Source organism: Dendrobates tinctorius, unplaced genomic scaffold, assembly GCF_039654945.1.
Source record: "Dendrobates tinctorius isolate UK_male_01 unplaced genomic scaffold, ASM3965494v1 ptg000034l, whole genome shotgun sequence".
NCBI lineage: Eukaryota > Metazoa > Chordata > Amphibia > Anura > Dendrobatidae > Dendrobates > Dendrobates tinctorius.
The window spans coordinates 11,680,142-11,703,226 of NW_027361702.1; the positions used below are offsets into that span (position 1 = coordinate 11,680,142).

Here is a 23,085-nt window from a genome sequence, read left to right on the forward strand (position 1 = left end):
ATCTGCTTGTTTCCTCCTCAGTCCTCATCTGTCCCCGACAGCAGAAAACAAACATTTTCCTACTAGAAAGCATAAGCATCAGGTTGCACATTTACATTGGCTCAAGGTTTAGCCACGTTCATACTATCAGTATTTAAATGGTCAGTATTTTCCATCAGTATTTGTAAGCCAAAACCAGGAGTGGAACAATGACAGGAAAAGTCTAATAGAAACACGTCACCACTTCTGTATTTATCACCCACTCCTGGTTTTGGCTACAAATACTGATGTAAATTACTCACTAAATACTGAAGGTGTGAACGTGGCCTTACACCATGACTAGGTGAAACAGAAGCATGTATCAGATGTTGAACACTCGCTTTGGTCTCAGCCTTGTATTTCACCTACATACTGTACCATGTTTTTTAAAATATGCTAATATATTATAGAGATATAAAACATGATTATCTCGCTAATAATCCTACAAATTATTGTTAATAATCAGAAAAATACTTTTTTTTTTCTTTTTTTTTCAGGTCCTCCGGTCACTGTGGGGATGAGTATACACATATCCAGCATTGACCAAATATCTGAGGTCAATATGGTGAGTAAAATAAATTTACTGATTATTAATGCAAAGTTACATTGTTAGTTTGTTGTTTCATCACTTTTTATTATTATTTACTGTTTGGATTAGGATAAAATGTTGGTAAGACTGCAAAGGATAAAAAGTAAAAAAACAACAACTTTACATTGAGCACTAACCTCTTTTACCATTGCTGCATATGCTGCATTTACAAGATACAAAATTGGAATAGTTACAGAGCTGTGCAAATTTATTGGGACAAAGCATTTTTTTTAAGTAAAATCATAAGTTAGTTTCCAGTCAGTGATTCAAACCAGTTTTAACTGCTTTGAACAGGTGTGAGGGTACAACCTTGAGTAACAAAATGTGGTTTGACTGGTTTTAGCCAGAAAATAACAGCTGGCTGCCCCCTCAGCTTCAGTTGAGAGCTTGTTTCTGTGAGGAGTGGCTTAGCGTACTTTTTCTCTCAGTGTGATTCGTGCCTGTAAAAATGGATGTTACTCCACGGAAGAGGTCTAGAATTATTACTCTTAATGAACATACAAGTCTGACTGTAAGAGAAATTGCTTCCATCGTTGGTATTGGAAAATCTACCGTTTCAAGAATAATTCGCAGACACAATGAAACTGGATCATTTTCTCCAAAACGAAAAGGGAAATGTGGAAGAAAAAGGAAAACGAGACCAAGAACTGATAAAACACTTATCAGAAATAGTAAAATTAATGCAAGAAAAACAAGTAAAGACCTCCAAAGAGACTTGTTCGCTGCAGGTATTGATATTAGCGATTCGTCTGTACGTCGCAGGCTTCTTGAAGTTGGACGTAGGGCAACAAAGCCAGGAAAGAAACAACTTCTGACATCTTCAATGAAGGCAAAACGACTCGCATGGGCAAAAAAATATAAATCTTGGACAACTAGCCAGTGGAAAAAGGTAATTTTCAGTGATGAAACCCATCTTTTTGGTCAATGCAGGACTGGCCTGGCAATTCACCAGACTTAAATCCTATTTGTGGAGCATTGAGAAGAGACGTCTTGGCAAAATGGACTGTACAACCAAAGAACGCCTGATAAACAGTGCCATACAATTGTGGTTCCATGATGAAGAATTGAAGAATTTATGCAAAAACTTGGTAGAATCAATGCCAAAACGCTTTGAAAATCTCATATCTGCTAAAGGAGGACATATTTCTTACTAAAATTAGTATGTAACAGTGCATTGTAACATGTTATTATTAAATATTCAAAAATATGTGTTTTTTTTGCTTTGTCCCAATTAATTTGCACATAACTGTAAATAAGCAATTAGACCAAAATCATAAATGTCTTCATATGGTGAGAGGTATGGAAGCATTCTTGAAAGGGATTGCCCCATATCCTACATTTATGGCATATCCACTGAATATTCTAAAAATATATCACAGGTGTAGATCTGTCCGTGGGGGATCAGCATCTATATTGGGGACAGGGCCCCGTCCGGCTCTGCTGGCCATGTAGCAGAGTGGATGTGCCATGAATGTAGGTGATGAAAGTATTCTTTAATGTTCCAGCTACTATTGTATGTACAAGTCACCTTATTAAATTTACATTTGATAAGGTGACTTTACATTTAACACCAAAGATGGTGTAATATGTCACATGATGAACAATTATTAAAATATGTACTGTGGAGACATTAATAAAACATAATAAAAAGAATAGTTAAAAGGGAATATTTTATGTGATTCATGCTGCCCAATCCACGGGCTGCAGAAATCAAAGTCTGGCTACACGATGGTAGATCAGCCAGGGATTATAGCCGGACATGAGACTGCACCACGTTCCAAATTATTATGCAAATTGTTTTTAAGTGTCATAGCGTTTTTTTCTTGTTTGTTTTAATGAAACCCATTGATGGTATTGTGTCTCAGGGTTCTTTGGATCACTGAAATTAATCTTAGATACCTGTGATAATTAGTTTGCCATGTGAGCCAAATAAAAGGAAAACTGGATGTTCCACACTATTGAGCAGGCCACAGTTTTCAAGTAAAATGGGAAAGATAAAGGATCTCTCTGCTGCCGAAAAGCATCAAATAGTGCAATTCCTTGGTCAAGGGATGAAAACATTAGATATTTCCCAAAAACTTAAGTGTGATCATCGTACTGTTAAGAGATTTGTGGCTGATTCTGAGCACAGACGTGTTTGTGCTGTTAAAGGCAGAATGAGGAAGGTTTCTGCCAGGAAAGTTCATCGGATTAAGAGAGCAGCTGCTAAAAAGCCATTACAAACAAGCAAACAGATATTTGAAGCTGCTGGTGTCTCTGGAGTCCCTCGCACCTCAAGGTGTAGGATCCTTCAAAGGCTTGGTGCATAAACCTACTATTCGGCCACCCCTAAACAGTGCACACAAGCAGAAACCAGTTGCAGTGGGCCCAGACATACATGAAGACTAATTTTCAAACAGTTTTGTTTACTGATGAGTGTCGAGCATCCCTGGATGGTCCAGATGGAGTAGTGGATGGTTGGTGGATGGCCACCATGTCCCAACAAGGCTGTGATGTCAGCAAGGAGGTGGAGGAGTCATGTTTTGGGCTGAAATCATGGGGAAACAGCTGGTAGGGCCCTTTAAGGTTCCTGAAGGTGTGAAAATGACCTCTGCAAAGTATATAGAGTTTCTGACTGACAACTTTCTTCCATGGTATATAAAGCAGAAACGTGCATGCAGGAGCAAAATCATCTCCATGCATGACAATGCACCATCTCATGCTGCAAAGAATGCCTTTGAGTCATTGACTGCTATGGGCATAAAAGGAGATAAACTCATGGTGTAGCCACCATCTTCCCCCGACCTCAACCCTATAGAGAACCATTGGAGTATCATCAAGCAAAAGATCTATGAGGGTGGGAGGCAGTTCACATCAAAACAGCAGCTCTGGAATGGTACCCGGGTCCTTAAAGAAGGAGCTCAAAACTACTGGTTTGAGGAGGGAAACATGAAAGGAGTTAGGCACACATAAGGAAGTAGTCAATTTCAGTTTGTAAGTGACCGCGTTGATTTGTCTCAAGACTTCAAAGGGCCCAAGGAAGCAGGGACCCAATTTGTAGGACAGCAATTTAAGATGGATGTACTTGGAGGAGAGCCATACCTTGGCGAAAGGTAGGAGCATCCTGACGTCTCTTGTCTGCATGCCTTTTCATATGTTGAGAGGCTCTCTCCAATGCAGTTTTGGTATCTTTCCAAACTTTCGAGAAATCTTCGGAAAAAGTATCAGCTTCCGGAACGCCAGACGGTCCAGAGATGGGAAGAGGAATTCCGGGTTGCAGTCCAAACACAATCTGAAAGGATCTGAAAGGGAGACTTTCAAGAAGATTCACTTACTTGGTTGTTGTAGAAGAATTCCGCCCAGGGCAGTAACTCTACCCAGTCGTCGTAATGCGCGCTGACGAAGTGACGCAGGAATCCAGCCAGGATTTGATTAGTCCTTTCCACTTGCCCATTGGATTGGGGATGGTATGCCTAGGAAAAATCTAGTTCTATTTTTACCGGATTACAAACCGCTCTCCAGAATTTTGAGGTGAACTGGATGCCTCTGTCAGACACGATGTGGAGAGGAAAACCATGGAGATGGAAGATGTGCTGAATGAAGAGATCTGCAAGTTCTGGGGCAAACGGGAGACAAGATAGCAGATTGAAGTGAGCCATTTTAGAGAAGTGGTCCACCACTACCCAAACCACTGAACAGCCGGAAGAGATTGGAAGATCCGTGATTACGTCCATCGCTATATTGTGCCAGGGAGCAGATGGAATCGGAAGAGGCTGAAGCCTACCGGCGGGTAGGACAGGCTGCGACATACTCCTGGATATCCTTACCCATAGTAGGCCACTAGTAGTAACGGGTGATAAGTTGCAGAGTCTTCCTCTGACCGGCGTGACCAGCCAACTTGGAAGAGTGACCCCACCGAAGGACACGATTATGTTCTGAGGCAGTCACGAGAGTTTTCCCTGGGGGAAGTCGGGTAAGATCAGCAGAGGCAACAGAGACTAACCTTGAATGTTCAATGATGTGCTGAGGTTCTTCCCCCTGATCAGGAGGCAAAAAGGATCTGGAGAATGCGTCTGCCTTGACGTTTTTGTTAGCCGGACGAAAATGAAGGACAAAATTAAATCGAGCAAAAAAAAAACACGGCCCAGTGCACCTGGCGGGGATTTAGCCTCTGTGCGGTTTGGATGTAGGCAAGGTTTTTGTGATCGGTGAATATGGCTACCTGGTGAAGAGCTCCCTCAAGAAGATGCCTCCATTCTTGCAGGGCTAATTTGATAGCCAACAGTTCCCGATCCCCAAAGAAATAGTTCCTTTCTGCAGGGGAAAAAAAACCTTGGAAAAAAAACCACAAGAGATCATTCGAACAGTAGACGATTTCTGGGTAAGAACTTCTCCAAGCATCGACCTCAAGAAAAAAATGCTCATTAGAATTTGGACGATGAAGAATGGGTGTAGCAGCAAAGGCATTTTTGAGAGAAACAAAGGCGTCCTCTGCCTCGGAGGGGCCAATCCTTGGGATTTGTACCTTTCCGGGTTAAAGCTGAGATGGGTGCCACTCGGGTGGAAAAGTGAGGAATGAATTGCCTGTAGTAGTTGGCGAACTCCAGGAACCGCTGTATGGCTTTCAGCCACTTGAGGACAGCCATCAACTTCTCTGGATCCATTCTTAATCCTTTGGAGGATACAATGTAACCAAGGAAAGGCAAAGAGGATTGTTCAAAAAGGCATTTCTCAAACTTGGCATACAGCCTGTTCTTTCCGAGTCTCTGTAAGACCACACGCACTTGTCTCTGGTGCAAAGCCAAGTCAGCCGAGAAAATCAGAATGTCATCCAGGTAGACAACAACACAAGTATAGAGCAGATCCCTGAATATGTCAATGACAAATTCCTGAAAAACCACGGGTGCATTGCTTAGGCCAAACGGCATTACCAGGTATTCGTAATGCCCATCACGGGTGTTGAAGGCTGTTTTCCATTTGTTTCCTTCTCGGATTTGGATCAGGTTGTAGGCCACTCTGAGATCCAATTTGGTGAAGATCTTGGCCCCTCGGAGAAGATCAAACAGTTCTAAAATAAGAGGTAATGGATACCTGTTTTTTACCGTGAACTGGTTTAGGCCCCGGTAGTCGATACAGGGCCACAGGGATCGTCCTTCTTCACGAAGAAGAATCCTGCTCCTGCCGTTGAAGATGACTTTCGGATAAATCCTCTGGCCAGGTTCTCTTGGATGTAGTCCGACATAGCTTGAGTCTATGCTTGGGAAAGAGGATAAACTGTCCCACGGGGAGGAGATGTTCCGGGAAGACGATCAATCGGACAGTCATACGACGTGTGTGGGGGAAGTCTGTCTGCCTCTTTTTTCCCAAAGACATCCGAGAAGGACCAGTAAGAGGAAGGTAACCCTGGCAAGGTAACAGGTTGGACAGGAGACAAAACTGGTAGGACCGGGGTTAAACATTGGTCCATATAGTAATCTCCCCAGCGCAGAACTTTTCCTGTTCTCCAATTAAGGACCAGTTCATGCATCTGGAACCATGGTAATCCTAAAAGCAAGGGGTGAGACAAACCAGGGTATAAAAACGGATTCTTTCCGAGTGCATTAGACCTACCCGGAGTTCCACAGGCTCAGTCTGGAACTGGACGGGCTCGGTCAGTGGCTTGCCATCTACGGCGGTCACCCGCAAGAAGTCGGGAAGACACTGGACTGGTAAGCGGTAATGATCCACAAGCGCCTGCTGGATAAAGTTCCCGGCGGCTCCGGAATCCAGCAGACAAGGTCCAGAAAATGTTATTGCTCCGAAGGAGACGGAGACCGACATCTGCAATGAGGGAGAGAAATGTTCTCTACCAAGGGTGGCCTCTCCTACCGAACCTAGGCACTGTTGTTTTCTGACCTCTTTGGACAGGTACGAATCAGGTGCTCGGGATTACCACAGTAGAGGCAACTTCCTTCTTTGTGATGCGCCTTCTGGCGGCGGCTGGCCAAACTCACCTGTTCAACCTCCATGACCTCAGGGGAGAGAGGTGAGGTAGCCATCTTAGGAGAACTAGAGCCCAGGTGGTAGGGCCTTTTGTCTTGTTTGAGCTCCTTGCATTGTTCCTAAAAACACAGGTCAAGCCGGGTTGCCAAGCATATCAGATCATCCAAGGTAGTAGGCCTGTCCTGTCAGTTCATCCTTGATTCCTCCCGAGAGGCCCTCCCAGAAGGTAGCCACCAAGGAATTGCTATTCCAGGATAACTCAGATGAGAGAGTACGGAACTGAACAGCATACTGAGCCACCGTGAGAGTTCCTTGACATAAGCGGAGCAGAGCTGAAGCTGTCGATGTAGCACGAGCAGGTTCATCAAAGGTCCTGCGAAAAGCTTATAGGAAAGATTGAAGATTATTAACCAGAGGGTCCCCTCTCTCCCATAGAGGGTTCAGCCAGGCGAGAGCCTCTCCAGCAAGATGTGACATCATGAAGCCCACCCTGGCTTGGTCAGAAGCAAACATATGCCCCAGGATTTCGAAGTGCAGAGTGCACTGATTGATGAGACCCCGACACTGAGTGGGGGCGCTGTGGAAGCTGGTGGGAGCTGCCAGGTGAGGGCCTTTACTTGCCATGCAGGTGGGTACCTGGGTGCTGGTAGACGAGTCAGGTGCAGTCGAGGTCTGCAGGGAATCCATGCGGGTAGACAAGCTGCGAAGATAAGTCGTGATCTTGTCCTGTTGATCCCTTAAATGGGTCATCTCTTGGCAAAGCTCCACAGTCGGAGGCCTCTGGGATCCAGTGGGTTCCATGGCGGGAGCAATCTGTAACGAATGGAAGCGGAGGCACAGATGGTGAAGTTCACATTCGTTTTTTATTTTTAGAGTGGAACCTCGAGACCACGGTCCGGGGGGCTCCAAAGGGGGCGTGACTAGTTAGTCCCAGGTATCTGTAGTAAAGTCCCTTGAACAGGACCAGAATGAAATACCTGGGGGACACAGGTGCTACCTCCAGTTAGACCTCGGACACGTGGCAGCTGTCCCAGCTGGACAAACAGTAACAGTTATAACAGATCAGATGGTGCTGACCGGCAGACACCGGGTATCCGATGTGAAGCTGGCACTGGTGAGGAAGGTCAGGTTCTGGGTAGATGATAGGAAGCTGGCTCCAGTAACCTTGACATAGTCCTCGGGTTCGGATGGCAAATGGCATAACGGGATGGCACTTGAATAGATGGATACTGATGTTGCCTGAGATAGTTGAACACTGGTCACTGATACTCTGTGGAGACAAACAGTATGAACAAGTGCAAATGGATTGCTAACCCAGCGCAGACAGAACAGAGACTGAACCAGATGTAGCAAGAGTAGATACTCGTTGCTCCAGCACTCTCCGTATGGAGGAGAGGCCAGAAATAGTAATCAGTGCGCTGTCTTTGGATAATTGCTACTTTCAAGAAATGCGCGCTGTCCCTTTAAGAGACCAGATGAAAGTGTGCTCGCATCCTATGCACTCTCCCTGAAGGCCTGCTGGCAGCATACCAGGAAGTGGGGGAGAGAGAAGAAACAGCAGGACGCTGAGAGACTGACAGAGCACAAGGATCCAGGCAGGGTCCTCGCTGAGGTACCAGGGCAGCGTTGAAAGCAGGAGCAGATGAGGGACCAGAACTGGAGGCAGTGCCAGAACCAGGACCGGGTGTAGCACAGTGTAATATAATCCCGATATGCAGGCTCCATATAGTATAATGCACTCCTCATAGGTAGACTCTATATGGCAAAATGCACCACCATAAGCAAACTCTATATACTGTAATGTACTCCCCATAGGCCTGTATTTTTTTATATTTTACTCACAATAGGCCTTTATATAGTATAATGCAATACCCATAGGCCTCTATATAGTATAATGCACTAGCCATAATCCTCCATATAATATAATACACTCCTCATAGTCCTCCATATAGTATAATGCACTCCCCATGTGCCTCTATATAGTATAATGTACTCCCCATAGGTCTCTATATAGTATAATGCACTCCCCTTAGGCCTTCATATAGTATAATTCATCACCCATAGGCCTCCATATAGTATAATGCACTTCACATAGGCCTCTACAGTATAATGCACTACCCATAAGCCTCTATATAGTATAATGCAATGCTCATTGAATTTACGATTACGCACCTAATACAAGCCTATGGGGAAATTACAGAAAACTCAGCGTACCCGCAAGATAAATTTGCATGTTTCAGATTTGGAACTCAGACCGCAGCTCGATTTTCATTGCATTTAAAAGAAGCCCAGTGGGCAGAAGACTATAAATCCCATCCACTTCACTGAAACTGTAAGACGCTGCGTTTTTAGGCAGTGTCAAAAATGCACCAAAACCTCATTGTGGGAAAGTAACCAAACTGTTGAGCCAGAACTTCCTAATGAATACCACCAAAATTCAGATGCAAATCAATAGAGTGTGGTAAGGCGAATGCCTATGTGGTTAATGGGAGGTATGTATCACAGAGGTGTGTGGTCCTGTGATGGGAGCCTGGGCTTGTTTTGGGTCAAAACACAAAAATTGAGCTTGGTTTGAGTTGGTATACATGCAGCATATAAATGCATGTTCACATTGGCCATAAAGCATACAAAACCTACAAAAGGCAAAATGAGAAAAACCCTGCTGTAATTAAATAAAAGTGCATTTAAGTAATACAGAGTTCTTAGTAATATTGTTTTTGATCAAATATAGCATAAAAGCCGTCCCACCATTGACAAGTTGACTCTGTGGTCGGGGCGGTCCTACACTGTCTAATATTAAAAACCTTATTATGTGTCAAAGTTGACGTCAGTGTGTGAATAAGGGCAGACAAAAGGACCGGGTCCCAACCAATGAACACCAGTCAGGGGAAGGCTTTAAATAATATTAAAAACCTTATCATGTGTTCTATGACTGACAGCCAGCGGCACTCAGGAGGAATAAAGTTCATTTACCTTCAGTAAAGCAGCCAGACAGCTTTATGACGCTATTAGAGTCACAGAGATACCGCGACAGAGAGAGGCCGGAAGATCACGGTGCCTGGTTTCACTTACTCCTGCACTGGTTACAAGTACTTCACCATCGGATTAAACAGTGCAGGGTTTTTTTTTCCGTGATGGCAGTGCAAGGGTTAATCTGTTCTATAAGATGCGCCTATTCTGACACTTACCCTCTCTCTTCCCATTGCCCTGTAGTGGGTGGCATATGGGGTAATAAAGGGTTAATGTCACCTTGCTATTGTAAGGTGACATTAAGCCTGGTTAAAAATGGAGAGGTGTCAATAAAACACCTATCCATTATTAATCCACTAGTCTGAAAGGGTTAAAAAAAAAAAAAAACACAAACATTAAGAATAGAGACATAAGGAAATAATTAAACACACATTTTTCCCATCTTTATTACACTCCTAAACCAATTGAATCCCTTGTTCTCCTATAAAAAATCCAAAATAAAAAAACAACAATATCCCATACCTGTCCGCCGTACAGTTAAGTCCCACGTTGCAATCCATCTCAAGGGGTTAGTTTACCACCGGGAGCAGTGCTAATGTGACCGCCCCGGCTGTAAACCACTGAGGAATAAATGAGAAGCTGCCGGCGTAGCCTCCCAGCCTGACCCGAGGTGAACTCTGCAGTGTGGGAAAGTGACAGTTCATTTTCCCACACTGCTGAGTTTATCACAGGTCAGGCTGGGAGGCTGCGCTGATGTCACTGATGCTGCGCAGCCTCCCAGCCTGACCTGCAATGAACTCGGCAGTGTGGGAAATTAACTGTCACTTTCCCACACTGCAGAGTTCCCCTTTGGGTCAAGCTGGGAGGCTACGCTGGCAGCATCTCATTCATTCCTCCATGGGGGGACGCAATAACCATGGTCCCTCTCTAGGCTATTAATATCTGTCTTCATTCACTGGCTCTCCCTCTCTGGCGAAGAAAATTGCGCTAGAGCCCATGCTATTTTTTTCCATGATTTAATTCTTTAATTTAACACCTACAGCTCCAAGATTTTACACACACACACATACACTAATAACATTATTAGTTAGGGACATATATAAATTGAAATGATATGCAATGGTTTACTGTATGTAAAACCTGTTTCATATTCTGTCAACTCTGCAGTTATTTTACAGAAGCCGACAATTGAATTATCAGCTATTCTACTATCTATATCTCTATCAAATATAAAGATTTATATATGTGTGTGTGTCACTGACATATATATATATATATATATATATATATATATGTATTGTAAGCATTTGTACTCAGGTGCAGCAGGAGGAAAAACAGGAGGCGTGCTTCTTTAAAAAAGTCCGTGTGGGTTTATTTGCTTCATATACCCCAAAGCAACAACACAAGGTGACCGGCCTTCACAGCAGGCAAAAGCAACAGAAAACAGTCCTTAGTTGGGCTGTGTTCCCTCGGGCCCTATGAGCACACAGGCTAGGGCAATGTCAAGCCCGGAGGCTCCATCTTGAGCCATACACACAGGAGGTCTTCTACCTCCAAAGTCACAGACCACTCTGTAGTATCTCACCTGGACACATGGAAGTCTGTGCACACTGCCAGACTCCCAAACACTCACTCCCATGTGCTAAACACACCTCGATTACATAGCCTGTAACCACACCCCCAGGTGAGGTATGGATCACATGGGCTGGTCACATGGTCATGACCTCACTGCAGGTCCTGAAACTCACAACTATACACATAGGCTTCATTAGATATTCAGACACACACCCCTTTGGTGGGTATGGAGGTGACTGGACCCACCCATCTCTCCAAGTCACCTGGAAGCCTGCAAATGTATAGCAAACCCCTCAGCAAAATACGCCCAGGCTTCCATCACAGGACCACCTCTGTGATACATACCGCCCATCAATCACATGACCAGTCGCCATGCCACTATATATATATATATATATATATATATACACACCTATGTGTATACATGTATTCTATCTTTTCTATTTTAACCTGTCAGTGTGATTTTACTGTATAGCCGCATATGAATTTGCCGGCTTTTCAAAGGACATCGGTGCGTAAAAATCCCACAGCACTCGCGTGGTGTGAGTGCTGTGCGAGTGCTGTGCGATTTTTTTATCGCACCCATTGACTTCTATTGGGGGATGTGATCCGTTTTGTGATTACAATCGCAGCATGCTGCGATTTTTTTCCAGCCCGATCTTGACATTGGTACGAATTCAATCCGATTTTTTTACCCTTAGGCTACTTTCAAACACTCAGTATTTTTCATCAGTATTTGTAGCCAAAACCAGGAGTGGGCAAAAAATACAGAAGTGCTGACAGGTTCCTATTATACTTTTCCTCTGATTGATCTGCTGATGATTTTGGCTTACAAATAGTGAATTTTGGCCTTAACCTGCAGATTAACTCTCTATATGCAGGTTAATAGTGTTTGAGGAAACGACAGGTTCCTTTTAGGCTAGATTCCCACCATGAGCTTTTGGTGACTTTTTGATGTTGCACCTATTATATTACTTGTGTTTTTTTTTTTCAGTGCATTTTTTTGTTATGTTTTATATAAAGTTGCTTTGTTTTTGATACTTCCTGTTATTTTGCTTTGACAAAACTTATTGAAACAGTCATTTGCGGATCACATGTGCTTTTTACCTGTGGATTTTTGCATCTACGGTAATTAAATTCTATTGGGAAAACCTGCACATAAAACTCGGTGCAAGAGAAATTGACATGTTGTAGATGTGAAACAAGGACCGCAGGTGAGATTACAATGAGTAAAAAAAAAACACAGTGGCAGATTTCTATAAATCTCTTCAACTTTGCTGTGTTTCTTTTTTTAACTCATCATGGGAAGAAAACTAACATTGTAATGGATAACAGCAAGTTTGCAAATTTTATTTTTGATATCCCCTTCAAAAAAAAATCATTGATGAAAATCTGATCCAAAAATTGCTGAAAATCACATGTCTGAATGAGGCTGTATGGGGGATCGGTGAGCACCGCTGTGATGGATCTGACCAGCTCATCATTACACAGGATTTGTAAATCTGCCCCAGGGTTTCTTACGGAATGTTTATGATGGGTATGCTGTTTTGCCACAATTTTCTAAAAACGCACAAAAAGTTTAAACCGCAGAATAGTTTCTACATAAGCACCAAGTCTACAATGTATCTTTTTATTGCAACGCCATAATTGTTTGTATCCATGTATCTGTTACAATGCGGAAGGCATTTACTTGCATTTTAGTGGTAAATATTGTCTCCCCTTTCAGCGGATGATCATTTCTATCACCGTGCAGTGGCTCCTTTGATCTATATTTTATTGTACTTTCTCAATTAATTAGAAGGATTATCTACCTGCTGGCCTGTCCTCTTGATTAGCGCTTTATCAAATGTCATTGATCTGTATGGTGCCTAGAGATAAAAGGGACAAGCTATGGTTTACTAAACAACATTCTCTTTATTATTATCCGATGAAAGTTCTGTTATTATCATACGTTGTGGGCACATCTGGATCTTAACCTATTCATGACCAGGTGTTTTTTTTTTTCTTTTTTACATTTTTTTTCTACCCTTCTTTTAAGGCTACGTTCCCACGATGAGGTTCTGGTGAGTTTTTGACACTATAGAACTTCTGCATCTATTATGTAAATTAGGTCACTTGCGTTTTTTCGTTACAATTTTCATTACGTGTTTTTATCACGTTTTTGACGCTGCGGTTTTTGTATTTTTTGTGTCATGCTTTAAATAAAGTTGCTTTGTTTTTGATACTACCTGCTAGAGTTGAGCGACTTTAGTCAGATCGGGTTTCATGAAACAAAATTAGTTTCAGATAAAACTGGTCCGACTAGGGCAAAAAAAGTCGGAGTTTCGTCCGAAACCCGACCCCAATGCAAGTCAATGGGAAATAAAAGTCGGCATTGAGTGGATGACATTCATCCACTCAATGCCGACTTTTATTCCCCATTGACTTGCATTGGGGTCGGGTTTCGGACGAAACTCCGACTTTTTTTGCCCTAGTCGGACCAGTTTCATCTGAAACTAATTTTGTTTCATGAAACCCGATCTGACCAAAGTCGCTCAACTCTACTACCTGCTATTTGGCTTTTGCTATTTTAGTGACATACTTATGTGAAGATTACATGCGTTTCTGATACTTTTCCACTGTGGAAAGGCACTATAAACGTATGTGCGTTTTTTATCTGGAGATTTTCTGCACCTAATGTAAGTCTATGGCCGGCGTCACACTAGAGAGAAATACGGACGAATGAGAGGCGCTAAAACCATGCATTGCACACGGACCAATGTTTCTCTATGGGGCAGCTCCCATCAGCCGTATATTTCTCGGCTGTAGTTTACGGTCTGTGCCAATCGCAGCATGCTGCGATTGTCAGTGTATTACGGACAAAATACGCCAATGCAAGTCTATGGGGGCAAGAAAACTACGGATTACACTCGGACCACATGTGTTACTTGCGAGAAATACACACCAGTGTCCTTTAACAAAAGTTGGCAATTCATTTTGTGATACAGTAAATTCACACTGACATGTTTAATAAAGAAACAAAAGAATAGATATACAGTCATATGTTAAAGTTTGTGCACCCCTATTAATGTTAACCTTTTTTCTTTATAACAATTTTGGTTTTTGCAACAGCTATTTCAGTTTCATATATCTAATAACTGATGGACTCAGTTATATTTCTGGATCCAAATGAGGTTTATTGTACTAACAGTAAATGTGCAATGTGCATTTAAACAAAATTTGACCGGTGCAAAAGTATGGGCACCCTTATCATTTTCTTGATTTGAACACTCCTAACTCCTTTTTACTGACTTCCTGAAGCACTAAGGCTGTGTGCCCACGTAGCGATTTTTAAGCATTTTTGCCGCGATTTTCAGCGCAAAAACGCGGCAAAAACCTTTAAAAATGGTGTACAGAACGCCCCCCATGCATTCCTATGGCATTCCGAAAAAGCTGTGCTAATGCTGCGCTTTTTTCTGCGGTGGAATCGCTTTGCGGAAAAATTTGCAGCATGGTCATTCTTTTGTGTGGAATCGCAAAGAATTGCCGCGATTCCGCACCCATAGGAATGCATGGGAATTGCTTACTTCCCGCATGTGGCTATGCCCACCATGCACGAAGTTAAGCGTCTCATGTGCGGTTGGTACCCACGGTGTGGAGGAGAGGAGACTGTCCTCCAGGCCCTGGGTACCATACCCCTGTAAAAAGAAAAAAAGAATAAAAAATCGGGGTATATTTACCTTCCGATGTCACGCGCTGCATTCCCGGCCTCAGTGTTCCCAGTAATGCCTTGCGGCACGGTCCTGTGATGACGTAGTCTCGCGTGACTCTAGCGGTCTCGCGAGATCACTATAGTAACGCGAGACCAACGTCATCACAGGTCTCGCAAGGCATTACTGGGAACGCTGAGGCTCGGGATGGCAGCGCGGGACGCCGGAAGGTAAATATACCCCGATTTTTTTATATTTTTTAGCATTCTATCTTTTACTATTGATGCTGCATAGGCAGCCTCAATAGTAAAAAGCTGCTCACACTTGTCAAACACTATGTTTGACGAGTGTGACCAACCTGTCAATCACTTTCCAAGCGATGCTTCAAGTCGCTTGGAAAGTGCTTGAATATCGCACGCGAAAATCGCGGCAAAATCGTGAACATAATCATGGTAAAATCGCGGTGAAATCGCGCGGAAAAAAACGTGCGATTTCTGGGAAGGAGTCCGGTTTTTAGTGTCCGGAATAAATTGCTATGTGGGCACATTGCCTAAATTGGTTTTGTAACCTCATTGCGCTTTGAACTTCATAGCCAGGTGTATCAAATCATGAGAAAAGGTATTTAAGGTGGCCACTTGCAAGTAGTTCTCCTATTTGATTCTCCTATGAAGAGTGGCATCATGGGCTCCTCAAAACAACTCTCAAATGATCTGAAAACAAAGATTATTCAACATAGCTTTTCAGGGGAAGGATACAAAAAGTTGTCTCAGAGATTTAACCTGTCAGTTTCCACTGTGAGGAACATAGTAAGGAAATGGAAGAACACAGGTACAGTTCTTGTTAAGCCCAGAAGTGGCAGGCCAAGAAAAATATCAGAAAGGCAGAGAAGAAGAATGGTGAGAACTAGAGTTGAGCGACTTTTGGTTTTTTAGGGTCGCGTTTCGTTTCGTGAAACCCGACTTTTCCAAAAGTCGGGTCGAGCAAGATCGTCCGATTATAGGGAAAAGTCGGGGTCGTCCCGAAACACGAAACCCAATGTAAGTCAATGGGGAATAAAAGTCGGCAGTGAGAGGAGGACAGGAAACACACCAACCCATTTGAATGCCAAAAGCATCAATTCTTCTTACTTAAGCTTGTCAACCTTAATTAACTTCATAATACAAGTTACGCACTGAAAAATGGGGGTTATTTGGCTACAGACTGTGGGGGGGGGAGGGCTGGCTCCAGGTTTTCATGTGCCCTGGGCGAAAGAGCACCCCTTTAACACATACCACAACTCATCATGCTCCGATACGGCAGAGAAATAGCGGTATAGTACAATGAAAAATACTTCACTTTTTACATCTTATGACGAGGCCCATCTATTTCTCAATACAGAATCATTGGTCCCATATAATGTTTGAAACAGTATATGATGAGCTCCACATAATGCTAATAACACCAGAAGCACAAAAAAAGAATAACCCCTAAAATTTAGCTTTTAATTCAATGACTAAAAACATTAGTGAAAATGACTAAAAGAAGGAGTAGTAGAGGACAAAAATGAAGGGAGAAAAAATACTGTTTTTAGTTCTCTTCAGTAATCAAATAATGGGCCAATGGCTAAGTTACCCTAGTCAGCCCTAGTTTCACCCTTCCTAGCCGCGGAGGTTGGCACCCTAGTTGTAGACGATATGGCGCCCCCGCTCAACGTCGGTATCCCTAATAGCCCCTACGTCTCCCTGCATATACAAAAAGGGACACAAAAAAGAAACACACACACACTTATAGTACCGAAAGAATAAAGAGACAAAAATCCAACATGGGTGATTGAACCGGCCTATAAGCATGCTAAACAAGTAAGCAGGACGTCATTGTTGACTCCGAGGGTAAGGGAGGACTCCAATACAATCACTAGATTGATAGGTACCTTTGATGATCAATCCGGTAAAGTTATGAACATCTTGGAGAAGTATTGGTCTATCCTGAAAATGGATAATGACATACGTGACTGTATCACCCAGGGTCCATCAGTTACATTTAGGAAGGGTAGGTCAATAAGGGATCGGGTGGTAGGTAGCCACCTGGAACCTCAGAAGAGAGAGGAAACGTGGTTGCGGAACAGAGCAATTGGGACCTTTAGGTGCGGACACTGCAGCTTTTGCAAATATATCTGTGTATCCCATACTTTCTGTAGTGCCTATACAAAGAGGATTTATGAAATGAAAAGCTTTGCAAACTGTAAAACCACTGGAGTTGTTTATCTGTGTACTTGTACTTGCCCCCTTGACTATGTTGGCAAAACAAAGCGTGAATTACGTGTCCGCATAGGTGAACATTTGGGGGATATTAGACACAAAAGAGATACCCCTTTAGCCCGTCATGTCAATATGGTGCATGGAGGGGATGATAAACATATTAATTTTCGTGTTATAGAGAGAGTGCAGCCCGCGGTCAGACAGGGAGATTGGGATAATAGAATCTTACAGCGTGAGACACGCTGGATTTTTTGGCTTGAATCAGAGTCCAAAAGGCCTTAATGAACAGCTAAATTTTAGTAGTTATCTATAATCAGTGTGTTTCACATTTTCCCAGCCAGCTCTTTATAGGGTTTTTGATAATTTGGTCGGTATATTATTACTATTGGAATTTTTTATTATTTTTCATTTATTCTATGTAGGGATACAATTATTCCACTCCATGCCTTTGAGGACTATTGTTATCTATTTTCTTGAAGTTTTGGGCGTTCTGAATAGTGAGGCTGTTGAATTGATCGGCCGCATATTGCTTGCGAGATATGGTGTTTCTGTTGAGAGGGACGTATTGCCCTATGTAGTTATTTTGTTTCAGGCACCATTTTGTGAATCCGTGTTTCTATCTGTGCTGTCTAGTAAGGTGCGCGGCGTCTATGTTATCCAGGTGGCTGCTGCACCGCATGTCCGTCCTCAATATGATCCCTTCCGGTTTAGACCTCCATCTTGGATTTTGGTAACCGGAAGTGGGCGTTCTATATCGGCGCGGAATCTTTAAACAATGGCGGCGAACGCGCTTGGAGTAAAGCCGCACACTGTATTGCTCTCTCGGTCAGGGGTAATGAGACCCCACTTTTTGACCCCTGATGAACCCTCAGCGGATTAAGAGGGGGAAACGTGTCGGGTTTCCATATGCATCAAGTGGCTGATAAGTATAATGTTGTACATTATTTTTGGCAGATCCTGCGGTGGTACTATCTATTTAGATTTAATCTACTGAGCAATTATGCTATGTGACTTTGTATGCATTGCTACTTGAATATTGGTGTACCACGCTGTATAATCAGAGATGAATATGGTAGCCTTATTATTTTTTATTGTATTTTTGTGAATTAGGGTGATTTTACCCTCACTTGCAAGGTAATGGCTGCCGCATGTGCTATATAGGCTTTTTTTCACTGCCTCTAGTGTGCAATGTTTATTCAATGTGATGTGCTTTTTCTTGTAGCCGTTTTTTAATTTTGCTATCTGGTAATTGGGTCTGCCATTTGCAGCTTATTAGCATTTTTGTGACTACGAGATAAGTCCTTCTCTAAGCTGCCGGATATTAACCCCATTTATTATTTTTTTTTTGACTCCGAGATAAGTCTTTTTGGGGTTCTTATACTATTAGAAATAATACGAGATAAGTTCATAGCAATTTAGTATTATCTATGAGACTATTTTTGTGTCTTTATTCTTTCGGTACTATAAGTGTGTGTGTGTTTCTTTTTTGTGTCCCTTTTTGTATATGCAGGGAGACGTAGGGGCTATTAGGGATACCGACGTTGAGCGGGGGCGCCATATCGTCTACAACTAGGGTGCCAACCTCCGCGGCTAGGAAGGGTGAAACTAGGGCTGACTAGGGTAACTTAGCCATTGGCCCATTATTTGATTACTGAAGAGAACTAAAAACAGTATTTTTTCTCCCTTCATTTTTTGTCCTCTACTACTCCTTCTTTTAGTCATTTTCACTAATGTTTTTAGTCATTGAATTAAAAGCTAAATTTTAGGGGTTATTCTTTTTTTGTGCTTCTGGTGTTATTACTGAATATATAATCCCACTGATTAATTTTGCGGTCTGTCTTTGATGAGTATGGCTGGGTTTTTGTCGGGACCCATTGACACAAATAAATGGCTGGATGATGCAAGAGAGGTTTTTTCTGAAGTAGAATCTGACTCTCTGTCTGCTTCAGGCTCTTCTCTCAAAACACTTTTTTCTGAATTATTGGAGGCATTTAAAGAGAATATTAAGTCTTGGTGGGAGGTACAATCTCTGGAAAATTATATTAAACAAAAGATTGTCCCGCGTGGTCTAAGGATACCTCTAATACCTGCTCCAAGGTGTAGGACTCCATCTTTACTTGTAAGGTGGGAGGAGGAGATTACTGCATCATCTGTACGGTTAATGCAGATATTATTAGATGAAGAGAATATAACTCTAGAGAGGACTTCATTGAGGGTGAAGGAATTGACTGAGGCAACCCTTAAATTGAAAACAGCTGCTGATTTCGTAACAAGGGAAGAAAATCTTAAGAATACTGTTGAGAAATACCAACTTTTTATTAAAGAAAGGAAGCATAAACGATTTGTGAGGGATTCAACAGAGTTCAGGGAAAAACGGGCATACCCTGCCCTTGCCCCGAGAGGTATTCCTGGTGACATCTCATCCTCAGATATTGAATCCTCTGATGCTGAAGGAGGTCCTAAATCATATACCTCTAGACCATACTTTAGAAACAAGGGACGTGGACGTAGGGGTAATTTCAGAAGATGGCAGGACACCGAGCGCTACTCTGTGAGGACCTTCCCCAAAAAGCCAGAAACAAATTCTGTAGTGAATATAAATTCCCCCTCCTCCTCAGCTTGCTCTTCAGCCTCTTTTTTAGAAACCAGGGGCCTAGCACCATACAAATTACGGGAGCGGACAAACAATCAAAAATGAGGGCTCTGTTTGATGGGGACAATGGTAATCAGATAATTAATTTGTCCTCATATAATTTGTCAGATATAGAAAAGAGGGTTCTTGAGCGGGGGTTATCTTTTGTTCCTATGACCAGGTTTGACCCATTTGTATGGGTTAAGGATATTAATCTATTTACACGAAAACTTAAGTGGAAAAAATTTTTTGCTTTGAATGATAAAAACAAATGTCAACAACTTGGGATAACGGAGGAGGAACTTCCTGATGTAATGCTTCTGGCTGATTTGTCTGAGGAAGGACAGAGAGATATTGGGGTGGGCCCTTTTTCTGATTTGAAACCAAAAAGTAAAAAGATGTCACCAATTGGTGATACTGGGAGTATTGATAATTTTCAACAGCTTGTCTCGGCAGAGATTTGTAAGATTGACTCCAAGAGAGATAGGGTTCCACCCAATCTCTCCTTCCATGAGAGAAAGGCTCTGGAAGAACTTGGTGATAATGATCGGATTGTATTGAAGCCCTCTGATAAAGGGGGCAATACTGTTATCCTCAACAGAGACGAATATATTCAAATGTGTATGAGGATTCTCTCTGACAAATCAACGTATGAGCTGCTCAGGAGTGATCCGACGAAGGAGTATAGTCTGAAATTGTCAGTATTGCTCAAAAAGGCACTTGATCTGAAGTTGATCTCAAAGAATGAGTTCAACTTCTTACTACCCAAGTGGCCAGTTACAGCTACGTTTTACTCCTTGCCTAAGATCCATAAGGGGTTCGATCCCCTTAAGGGTAGACCAATCGTTTCGGGGATCGATGCCCTTTGTCAGAATTCCAGCAGGTATTTGGATCAATTGTTGAGACCATTTGTGCCATCTCTCCCATCATATTTGCGAGATACTATGGACCTCCTTAATAAACTTGAAGGAATCACAGTGGACCCAGGTACGATACTGGCCTCTATTGATGTTGAGGCTTTGTATAGCAGCATTGGCCACACAGAAGGTCTAAAAGCTGTTGAACATTTTCTCAAGGGGAGGGGTATTCACTTTGGAGCACACAACAATTTCCTGCTGGAACTTCTTCAATTTGTATTGTGTCATAATTTCTTCCTATTTAATGGGAGGTACTACCACCAGCTCAGGGGCACAGCGATGGGGAGCCCTTGTGCCCCTACCTATGCTAATTTGCTCCTGGGCTGGTGGGAGGACACTCAGGTCTTTGGGGACGAGGATGTCGTCTGGTCCCCTAGGATATTATTCTGGGGTCGGTACATTGACGACATCCTCGTCCTCTGGGCGGGGTGTGGAGAATCATTCAGATCCTTTGTTGATACCCTTAATAATAATGAGTTGGGTCTTTTCTTTACCCATGAGGTAGGTGGAGATCAGATCGCATTCCTGGATGTCAATATTTCTATTTCTTCAGATGGCTTGCTTAAAACCAACCTGCACCGAAAACCAACCTCAACTAACAGTCTCTTAAGGTGGGAAAGTCATCATCCCCCCCCCTTAAACGAGGTATACCAAGGGGTCAGTTCCTCAGAGTTCGGAGGAACTGCTCTGATTGGAATGATTTTGAAATGCAGTCGAGTGATTTATGGAGGAGGTTTAGGAGCAGGGGTTATCCAACAAGGGTGATTGAACCGGCCTATAAGCATGCTAAACAAGTAAGCAGGATGTCATTGTTGACTCCGAGGGTAAGGGAGGACTCCAATACAATCACTAGATTGATAGGTACCTTTGATGATCAATCCGGTAAAGTTATGAACATCTTGGAGAAGTATTGGTCTATCCTGAAAATGGATAATGACATACGTGACTGTATCACCCAGGGTCCATCAGTTACATTTAGGAAGGGTAGGTCAATAAGGGATCGGGTGGTAGGTAGCCACCTGGAACCTCAGAAGAGAGAGGAAACGTGGTTGCGGAACAGAGCAATTGGGACCTTTAGGTGCGGACACTGCAGCTTTTGCAAATATATCTGTGTATCCCATACTTTCTGTAGTGCCTATACAAAGAGGATTTATGAAATGAAAAGCTTTGCAAACTGTAAAACCACTGGAGTTGTTTATCTGTGTACTTGTACTTGCCCCCTTGACTATGTTGGCAAAACAAAGCGTGAATTACGTGTCCGCATAGGTGAACATTTGGGGGATATTAGACACAAAAGAGATACCCCTTTAGCCCGTCATGTCAATATGGTGCATGGAGGGGATGATAAACATATTAATTTTTGTGTTATAGAGAGAGTGCAGCCCGCGGTCAGACAGGGAGATTGGGATAATAGAATCTTACAGCGTGAGACACGCTGGATTTTTTGGCTTGAATCACAGAGTCCAAAAGGCCTTAATGAACAGCTAAATTTTAGTAGTTATCTATAATCAGTGTGTTTCACATTTTCCCAGCCAGCTCTTTATAGGGTTTTTGATAATTTGGTCGGTATATTATTACTATTGGAATTTTTTATTATTTTTCATTTATTCTATGTAGGGATACAATTATTCCACTCCATGCCTTTGAGGACTATTGTTATCTATTTTCTTGAAGTTTTGGGCGTTCTGAATAGTGAGGCTGTTGAATTGATCGGCCGCATATTGCTTGCGAGATATGGTGTTTCTGTTGAGAGGGACGTATTGCCCTATGTAGTTATTTTGTTTCAGGCACCATTTTGTGAATCCCTGTTTCTATCCGTGCTGTCTAGTAAGGTGCGCGGCGTCTATGTTATCCAGGTGGCTGCTGCACCGCATGTCCGTCCTCAATATGATCCCTTCCGGTTAGACCTCCATCTTGGATTTTGGTAACCGGAAGTGGGCGTTCTATATCGGCGCGGAATCTTTAAACAATGGCGGCGAACGCGCTTGGAGTAAAGCCGCACACTGTATTGCTCTCTCGGCCAGGGGTAATGAGACCCCACTTTTTGACCCCTGATGAACCCTCAGCGGATTAAGAGGGGGAAACGTGTCGGGTTTCCATATGCATCAAGTGGCTGATAAGTATAATGTTGTACATTATTTTTGGCAGATCCTGCGGTGGTACTATCTATTTAGATTTAATCTACTGAGCAATTATGCTATGTGACTTTGTATGCATTGCTACTTGAATATTGGTGTACCACGCTGTATAATCAGAGATGAATATGGTAGCCTTATTATTTTTTATTGTATTTTTGTGAATTAGGGTGATTTTACCCTCACTTCCAAGGTAATGGCTGCCGCATGTGCTATATAGGCTTTTTTTCACTGCCTCTAGTGTGCAATGTTTATTCAATGTGATGTGCTTTTTCTTGTAGCCGTTTTTTAATTTTGCTATCTGGTAATTGGGTCTGCCATTTGCAGCTTATTAGCATTTTTGTGACTACGAGATAAGTCCT

General features: G+C 42.7%; 1 protein-coding gene across 1 annotated transcript in view; it reads left to right on the top strand.

Annotated features, from left to right (window-relative positions):
* LOC141087532 (gamma-aminobutyric acid receptor subunit beta-4-like) overlaps positions 1-23,085 on the top strand; it is a 432,014-nt gene that overhangs the window by 180,050 nt on the left and 228,879 nt on the right. The window contains exon 3 of the mRNA XM_073573100.1: positions 516-583. Within this exon, the coding sequence (XP_073429201.1) occupies positions 516-583 (68 nt within the window). The remainder of the gene's footprint in view (positions 1-515; positions 584-23,085) is intronic.